Here is a 10015-nt window from a genome sequence, read left to right as displayed (position 1 = left end):
TCCTCCTTCTTCTTCTTCTTCTTCTTCTTCTTCTTCTTCTTCTTCTTCTTCTTCTTCTTCTTCTTCTTCTTCTTCTTCTTCTTCTTCTTCCCTACCCACCCACTCCCACTACTTGGCCCTGGTGTTTCCCTGTACTGTGGCATATGAAGTTTGCAAGACCAAGGGGCCTCTCTTCCCAATGATGGCTGACTAGGCCATCTTCTGCTATATATGCAGCTAGAGACACAAGCTCTGGGAATATTGGTTATTTCATATTGTTGTTCCACCTATAGGGTTGCAGACTTTTTAGCTCCTTGGGTACTTTCTCTAGCTCCTCCATTGGGGTCCCTGTGTTCCATCCAATAGATGACTGTGAGCATCCACTTCTGTATTTGCCAGGCACTGGCATAGCTTCACAAGAGACAGCTCTATCAGTGTCCTTTCAGCAAAATCTTGCTGGCATGTGCAATAGTGTCTGCATTTGGTGGCTGATTATGGGATGGATCCCTGGGTGGGGCAGCCTCTGGATGGTCCATCCTTTTGTCTCAGCTCCAAACATTTTCTCTGTAACTCCTTCCATGGGTATTTTGCTTCCTATTGTAAGGAGGAATGAAGTATCCACACTTTGGTCTTTGTTCTTCTTGAGTATCATGTGTTTTACAAATTGTATCTTGGGTATTCTAAGTTTCTGGGCTAATATCCACTTCTCAGTGAGTACATATCAAGTGAATTCTTTTGTGATTGGGTTACTTCACTCAGGATGATATCCTCCAGATCCATCCATTTGCCTAAGAATTTCATAAATTCATTGTTTTTAGTATCTGAATAGTACTTCATTGTGTAAATAACATTGAGTAGTACTCCATATGTACCACATTTTCTGTATCCATTCCTCTGTTGAGGGACATCTGGGTTCTTTCCAGCTTCTGGCTATAATAAATAAGGCTGCTATGAACATAGTGGAGCATGTGTCCTTATTACCATTTGGAAGATCTTCTGGGTATATGCCCAGAAGAGGTATTGTTGGGTCCTCCGGTAGTATTATGTCCGATTTTCTGAGGAACCGCCAGACTGACTTCCAGAGTGGTTGTCCAAGCTTGCAATCCCACCAGCAGCAGCTCTGAGACTCTGGAGGGAGGGGGTGTTCTTACCAACTGCTCTGAGTTTAGGGGCTCCTTTAGGATGGGCCAGGATATGATGTCTTTTTTTTGTTGTTTTGTGTTTTTTTGTTTTTTTTTTGTTTTTTGTTTTGGTTTTTCAAGACAGGAATTTTCTGTGTAGCCCTGGCTGTCCTGGAACTTACTCTGTAGATCAGGCTGGCCTCAAACTCAGAAATCCGCCTGCCTCTTCCTCCCAAGTGCTGGGATTAAAGGCATGTGCCACCACTGCCCGCCAGGATATGATGTCTTTACTGGAGCAGACGAGCTAAGATTCTTGGCTCTCAGCGTCTTAAACATGGAAAAATTTTGGTTCATTCACTTCGAAAGTGCTTGCTATATACTAGCATTCCATATAGTGAGACCTTCATGTTGAGATGTTTATGGTTATCACTAGGTGTTCTAATGCATGTCCTGCTGTAAAGTGCTGAAGAGATGCTGAGGTTGTCTGGGCTATAGCATGATTCCTGGAGCATTTCCAAGATTTTAGTATATTCATTCTTGCATCTTTATGATAGTATCAGTGTCTGAAGTCGAACATCGTCAAAGTAAGTTTCTTGCTGATTCCAGAGAATAGTGACTCTTTAGTGAAATCAGGATATTAAGAGAAGGTAAGGAGAGAAAAATAAAATGCATTTGTGTCACAGTGCAGAATCTGTGAGAAAATTGTAGGGGATTACAAGGACATGAAATGCAAGGCTAAGTTGACTCGATGGTCTTGCCACTCCCTTGTTTCAGAATTCTTCCTGTTGATGAAGAGACTCTTCTGCAACCCTATTTACATGCTTTCCGTCCTTACAACTGTGCTCCAGACAAATGGATTTATCAGTATTTTTATTTTCAAGCCTAAATACCTGGAGCATCATTTTGGAATATCCACTGCAAAGGCAATCTTCCTCATTGGTATGTAGTTTCATTATTTGCTTGGAAGTACTTCCCCTCCCAGAAGGACATGCTTAAACAGTATCCCAAGTACATGATAAACAGTAACATAACATGACTACTAGTACATCACAATGCAATTAAAATCTCTTAGGATATTCTTATAAATTTCCTTTTTCAACATCCAGGGAAATTAAGACATGACAGGGAAACAAGTCGTCCAGAAATATTCTCTAGTTCCCTCTCCAATTTGAATGGAAATCATCAGTTATGGAAGTCTTGGGAGGCAGCTCATGTCAACCAATTTTCAGACAGGGAATATGATAATTCAAAGAGGAATACAGAGTTAGCTCACTGAGATTCATAATCTCACTCCCAGATTTCAGTTCTGGGCTCCAATTCTCCACATTACTTCTAATTCAGTTGCTTGGTGATCTGAAGAGTATGTGCAGAAATGCTGTTTTTCGTCTTGGTACACTAAACCTAGGGATCATACTTTACCCTTAAAAACGGGCTGTCACAGGCTGCTAGCATCCACATTATCCAGGATTCTCTGAAAGTCCAGATCTCAGGTCTCATCCTCAGATGTATAAAATTCAATGCAGTGGCATGGAACTGCAAAAGATGGTTAAATTCTTCTAAGCCTGGGACTGGTGTTGTGCAAGTGCGACTTATTCAGGAATTTCTCTTTCCTTTTTTTTTCCCCTTTGATTTTTAGCTATGAAAAGAGAGCCAGGAATGAAGAATCCTGGGCAACATACATTACACAAAATGTTCTACACTTAACAACCACACACACTGCAGCAACCTTCAGAATCACCTGGAGCTTAATCTGAATCAAATTCCCAATAAACAGAGTGGAAAGAAATATACAACATATTTAATATGTACATATATCTTATGTATGTATGTATGCATGCATGTATGTGTGTTTGTGTGTTATGTTTATAAAGTCTTTATAATTTCTGCAAATGATTAAATAAATGCTAGTAGTCTTTTTAAAGTGACTTTATAGGGGTACTGGGAAACCTCTTTTTATGTAATTTGTGAAGGAATATGAGTTATGATCACTGTGCATCAGAACTTAATATCAGAACTAAGTAGTTTATTTTATTTCCTTTTTGTACTAAATAATTTCTTAAATAGGCTGTACTAGACAGATTAATAACATTAATTTTCTCCTGTTTTTTATAAAAACTATTTTACTTGCACTTATAGGTCTTCATACCACACCTCCGGTGTGTGTTGGATATTTAATTGGTGGTTTTATTATGAAGAAGTTCAAGATTACTCTCAAGAAAGCTGCACTCATATCTCTTTGTCTATTCATGTCTGAGTGCCTTCTCTCCCTCTGTAACTTTATGCTAACCTGTGATACCATTCCAATTGCCGGCTTAACTACCTCTTATGAAGGGTATGTTGTTTCCTTATGAGTATCATAATATGTTTGCAAGTTCTAGTCAATTTTCTTCATAGGTTATATATGACCAGATGGTCCATGGTTATCTTGTGGCTTCCTTCCATCCATTAATTTTATAACAGTCCTTATAAGTTATATGGTTATTAAAGATGTATGAGAACCACCAGGGACTAAGTTTATGATTCTGTATTTATATAAATGTAGTTGCCATGGTGATTTCCTAGTCTGCTTTAATGTGTGATAGCAAAAACTAACCCAGGCTTTATAGTCTAAATTATACATGTATTTTACTCTACCATAAACAGTTGTAAAAGTTGACTGTACAGTCTGCAATCCTTCATAAGTCTCTACAATGGACTCAACTTGGGTATAATTGAATCTACTACATGCTTATATATGCTTATATCTCATGTACTCTGTAGTCTTAAATTTTTATATTTCAAGTGTTACCTGTCCATATTCTGTATTATGCTGGAAAATTAAAAACTTAGTTTAGGACACTGTTACATAATCAACCAATTTGTTAAAATGAAATAAAGCATACACTTGGAAATTCAAAGGGCTGAGGAGACAATGCAGTTGTAAAATGCTTGCTGGACATGCAGGAAGCCCTGAGTTCAGGTGCCCAGAACCCATGTAAAGCTTGACATGGTTGACTATTTGAATTAGCAGCACCCCTACTATGAGCTGAAGAGCCAAGGCAGAAAAGTTCCTGCACCTGCTAGTCTGGCATTTTTAGCAGTGAACAACATGGGATTCTGTCTCTAACAAGATGGAAGGCTATATTCTGATCTCCACATACATGCTGTTGTGCACGTATGTCTACGTGCAAGTGCATGTTCATACACACACACATACACAGACACATATACACACAAACATGAGAGATACAGCGATTAAAAATAATATTTGTTTAAAAATCCTTAAGAATTGAAAAATACGAATAATTTCAAATGTAAAATTATACCATATCTATCATCAGATTGAAATCTCTTTTTAAGATGAGAGTTTTTCCATTTATGTTGTAAATGTAGAGATTGAAACTCAGGGGCCATTATTGAGTTTACAGAAAATGGCTTCAACATCACCAATTAGAACTGAACATATAGAGTCCATCTCCAGTTGTGCTGACTCCAAACTGTATTTGAGGGACAGGATTTGAATTCAGCCTCTAGGCTTCCACCTTATTATCTTTTAATCCTACTGTGAATGCTGGCCACTTTCTGTCTCTGAAGATCATGTCTGGTTATTAGAACTCCTCTGTTTTGGGGGCAGAATGCAGTAGCTAATAAGTGGAAATTGCAGATTTTGTTCAAGACAACCCTCTTTCACTATTTCCCATCATGCAGATCAATGAGAGATAAGTCCTCTACGTTTTAGCTTTGGCAGTTCAGTACTTTCCCACAGAGTAGGCACTTAAGGTTTGTTTTCTGAAGTAATTGAAAAAAGCAGTCATGGAACCAGTAGAGAAGAAAACGTGTGTGCCAAAAACCTAGTACAGATACCACACATTGATATTTGTATGATTCTTGTATTTGTTCTGTGGGAGAAAATGAAATCTCTCTCTCTCTCTCTCTCTCTCTCTCTCTCTCTCTCTCTCTCTCTCTCTCTCTCTCTCCCTCTCTTTTTCCCCTCCCTCCCCTTCTCTCTCTTTCTCTCTCTCTTTCTCTCTCTCTCCCTCTCTCTCCCTCTTTTTCTCCTCTCTCTCCTCCCCTTTCTCCCTCCATCCCTTTCTCCCTGCCTTCCTTCCTCTATCCATCCATCCCTTCCCCCCTCGGGTTTTGTGCACACATGCTGGGATGAAGGGAAGAAAATAAAGTGCTTGTGTGGGTTTTCTGTCTCTGTGACATTATTTTAAATAATTTCAGAATTCATCAGTCTTTTGATATGGAGAATAAGTTTCCTGCTGACTGCAACACAAGATGTGGCTGCTTAACAAAAACATGGGATCCAGTGTGTGGGGACAATGGCCTAGCATACATGTCACCTTGCCTTGCAGGCTGTGAAAAGTCTGTTGGAACAGGAGCCAACATGGTAAGAATCCTTTCCGTGGTTGGGCTGATGTTTGTGTACTGCATCAACATGTACTATGAACTAATCCTACATTTACTAAAAGAAAAAATTAGTCATGCTTAAAATAGATAAAAATAGATTAACATTTTTTGTGGACAACTCAATTTACTTTGTATACATATAAATGACCTTAAAATTCTTAGATGTTGTAGAAAGTCTTGACAGAGTCTGAGCATTATTTTGTAATTGCAAAGCACAGAGATAATTAGTCAAAAAATGCAATGGTTGGGTTGGAGAGCTAGCTCAGCTGTAAACACTGCTCTTTCAGAAGACAGGTTTAGTTCCCAGCACCCACATGAGGCACCCACAACTCCAGCTTCAGGCCATCTGTCACTCTCTTATGTCTTTCTCAGATACACACACGTACCTGTTTGTATACACATAGATACAGAAACATACACATAAATCAACACTAATGTTAAAACCTTAAATTACTCATGACAGAATATTTACTTTGTTGAGATAGGGTCTTGTGAATCTCAGAATGGCCTCAGACTTGCTGTTTAGTTGAGGTGGACAGAAAACTTTTCATATCGCAAACCTTTTGTCAACAATTTTATTATTATTAATTAATTAATTTGGTTACTGTGTTCATATTTGTGTAGTACGCAGGAGCATGTGCATATGGAGGCCGGAAGGCAACCTCAGATGATGACTCTCAGGACCATGCACCTTGTGCTTCTGACACAGGATCTCACTGGTCTGGAATTTTCTGGTTCTGTTAGGCTGCCTAACAGATGAACCCCAGGGAGTCACCTGTTCCAACCTTCAGATCCAGTGTTACAAGCACATCCTCTTGCATGCATTTTTTTCCCATGTGTGCTGGAATAAGGTTCTCATGCTTGTGCAGGTCATCACTGACTGTCCCATCTCCCCCAACCTCATCATGACAGTTTAGTATAAAGTCACAAATTTTCCTTGATCTCAACCAATACTTAGAATTGGTTGGTAATAAAAATGAAAGATAATATTTGATTCTTAATCAAATATGCAAATAGAACAATGAAAAATATTGACTTTAATTTTTAAATAAACTTTTTCTTGGCAACATGACTTTGTTAGTAAGCAGCTACTTATCCCACTAGTATTCTGAAATACATTTTGTTTTAGCACTTAGTACTAGTATCAAAATAATGCAAAGCCATATTTATTTACTTTTTAAAAAAATTGCCAGATTGGGATGATGACATATTCCTTTAATCCCAGCACTCTGAAAGTAGAGACAGGAGTGTTGGTATTCTGTCTAGACTCCACCCCCACAGTTACCTGGCAACATCCAGGTATGCTCCTCCCCAGTTACCTGGCAACAGTCAGGGAGGCTTGGCCTACTATAAAAGGGGCTGCTTGCCCCCTCTTCTCTCTCTTACTCTTGCTCTCTTGCCTCTCTCTCTTGCCTCTTGCCCCTTGCTCCCCCTCTCTCCCCATTCCCCCCCCCCTTTCTCCATGTGTCACGGCCAGCCTCTACTTCTCTCCTCTCTCTTCTCTGCGTTTCTCTCCTTCTACTACTCTCTTAAGGCTCCTCCCCATGCCCTAAATGAACTCTATTCTATACTGGTCCCTCAGGGGGAGGGGATGCCTTGGCATGGGCCACCAAGACATCCCCTCCCCCCACACTTCACCATACCCCCACAGAACATATCTCAATACCTCTTTATCTTTTGATAATCACAACAAGGAGGATCTCAGAGTTTGAGGCCAGCCTGGTCTACAGAGTGAGTTCCAGGACAGCCAAGGAAGGCTACACTGAAAAATTCTGTTACAAAAAAATCAGAAAAAAATTGTGCAGACTATAAAGTTGGCTCACTGTATAAAGACATTTACTATTAAGCTTCACAACTATAATTATATGCTGGGACCCATGTTGTATAAGAAGAGAAGTATATCCCATAACTTATTCAATGACTTCTACTTGTATGCCATGGCAAACACATGTCCATACATAGATACATGTATGCGCATGCATGGACACAAATATGCACGCGCGTGCGTGCGCGCGCGCACACACGCACACACACACACATACACACGCGCGCGCGCGCGTACACACACACACACACACACCACATGCACAGCACACACATCTATGAGAAAACAATCATTCAAATAAATATAAAAATATTAGTGTGCATTAAGGATAATTGCATTTTTGTAAATTTATTCCATGTACTTAGAAAATAAATATCTAAAACTCTCTCTATAATATATATTTAAGGTATTCATTTACTTTATATTCCAATTGCAGTTTCCCCTCTCCCCTCTCCTCTCAGTACCCGCCTCTTGCCTCCTCCCACAATTCATCCCTTCTACCCTTCTCCTCAGAAAAGGGATTTCAACCAGCCATACCAATTTGCAATAAGACTAGGAGCATCTTCTTGTATTGAGGCTAGACAAGGCAGCAAAGGGCGGGCGGTGTAGTCAGACACATCCTCTGCTCCTGCTTTAGGAGTTATACATGAATTCCCAGCCGCACAACTGTTACATATGTGAAGGGGGCTAAGGCCATCCCATTGACGCTCTTTGGTTAGTGGTTCAGTCCCAGCCCATATGGGTCAAGACTAGTTGATTCTGTAGGTTTTTCTTGTGGTGTCCCTGACTTCTCTGGTTCTTTATATTTTATGACTGAAATCTGAGATACAAAGAAAAACAAAAAAAATCAAAAATAACAACAACAAAGGGTGATGGAAATAAAGATAAAAAGAAACCTCAATTTTATTTATTTAGTATTTTTTATTTATGTTTTTTGTGCCCAAACTTGGGGCCACATTTAAACAAGATGCGTGTTCTTTCTCTGCATCATATCACTGACCGACACTCTCCATTTTGCTCCTACTGCCTGGCTGTGTAAAAAACGAAACAAAACAAAAAACAGAACAAGACAAAAACAAAAACAAAAAAAACCTACAAAGGTTTAATCCCAATATTCTTCCTAAGGTGGGACTTTTTTTTTTTCCTTTTTTTGACAGGTGTTTCAAAATTGTAGCTGCATTCGGTCATCAGGAAACTCATCCGCAGTCCTGGGGCTGTGTAAGAAAGGCCCTGACTGTGCTAACAAGCTGCAGTACCTTTTGATCATAACAGTATTTTGCTCCTTCTTCTACTCGTTAGCAGCCATACCTGGGTACATGGTCTTTCTGAGGTAAAAATGAACTCCCTTATTTATCTTTCTATCTTTTCTTCTTCATAGTGTGTGCATATGTAAGTATATGGTGTGTGTGTGTGTGTGTGTGTGTGTGTGCGTATGTGTGTGTGTGTGCGTATGTGTGTGTGTGTGCGTATGTGTGTGTGTGTGTATTTCCTGTGTGCCTCGAAACCACAGTGAGACAAAACAAAACGTTGGGGGTCCACTCTCCCCTCTCCCCTTCTATTTGAGGCGGGGTCTCTCTGGGTACTTCATCTGTCATGCTGCAGGTGTTCTCCAGCATACCAGGCCTTTGGTTGTAAGAGCTTCTGTTTTCTTCTTATTTAATTGTGGGGAAGCAGGAGTTACAGATGCGTCCTGCCTTTTAATTTTAATATTTTATATTCGTTCTGAGGTCCTGGGGATTAAATTTAGGTCATTAAGCCTTTGTGGTCAGAACGTTTGCAACCTGAGCCATCCCACTGATACCATTTAGATTTTTGTCTTGTCATTTATTAAAGTTTCTTTTTTTCCCCCCAAGAAAGTCCCTTTGAATTGGTTCCTAGAACATTAAAGCTCTAAGATACTTTTATCAAGACTCTTATACTAAGCATTGCTAAATTTAACAATAGGTTAATCTTTGGTGGAGTTTGCCTTTCTGCCCTTCCCTACTTCTTGCCCTTATATATTAAGTCTAAATGAATGATATCTTTTTTTGAAAGTGAAAGTAGTTGCTTAGTATTCACTCCTATGGCTCAGCTAACTGACCGGCAGAGTGTGAAACGCTGTGTAAAATGCTCCAGTTCTCTTTCACATCCTGAGCCCACTCTGTCTTTAACAAACTACATGAATGAAATAACAGATATTCTCTAACCAGGAAGTACATTCATGCAGTAACATATATACTTGAACAAGGACGATTATGAATGCAACAAGATATTCTCAGCTCTTTAACATAAAATGAAGAAGTTGCAGAGCTGAGTTTCAAAGTTTATTTTCTTAGTAGATGTTCTTTCCAGTCTAGTGAACGTTACATCCACTAACAATGGGAAAAACAGTTCAATCTGCCTTTCCCTGTCATTGGAATTCAGGGACAAGTTGAGTTAACCATGATATGTAATTCATTTATGTGTAATACATTTTATTCTTATACAGTGGACCAAAGTTATCACTTCTCCCTTTTCCTGTGCTTTTCTGATTCCTTGCCCACATTTCCTTTGCACACCTTTCTCCTTTTCCAAATTCCTTTCTCCTTTCCTTCTCCATGGCTTCTGCTTCCTCCTTCTCCTCCACACCTCTCTTTCCCTTCCCTTCCCTTCTTCCCTTCCCTTCCCTTCTTCTTCCCTTCCCTTCCCTTCCCTTCCCTTCCCTTCCCTTCCCTTCCCT

At 39.6% G+C, this 10015-nt stretch overlaps 1 protein-coding gene across 1 annotated transcript in view; it reads left to right on the top strand.

The window, feature by feature from the left end:
- Positions 1-10015, top strand: part of LOC110315704 (solute carrier organic anion transporter family member 1A6) — a 52630-nt gene that overhangs the window by 34602 nt on the left and 8013 nt on the right. The window contains exons 8-11 of the mRNA XM_021189695.1: positions 1875-2039; positions 3237-3432; positions 5307-5472; positions 8475-8647. Coding sequence (XP_021045354.1) covers positions 1875-2039; positions 3237-3432; positions 5307-5472; positions 8475-8647 — 700 coding nt within the window. The remainder of the gene's footprint in view (positions 1-1874; positions 2040-3236; positions 3433-5306; positions 5473-8474; positions 8648-10015) is intronic.

This window comes from Mus pahari, unplaced genomic scaffold (genome assembly GCF_900095145.1).
Source record: "Mus pahari unplaced genomic scaffold, PAHARI_EIJ_v1.1 scaffold_8678_1, whole genome shotgun sequence".
NCBI lineage: Eukaryota > Metazoa > Chordata > Mammalia > Rodentia > Muridae > Mus > Mus pahari.
The sequence above is the reverse complement of the archived record's forward strand: the minus strand, read 5'-3'. Positions and strand labels throughout refer to the sequence as shown.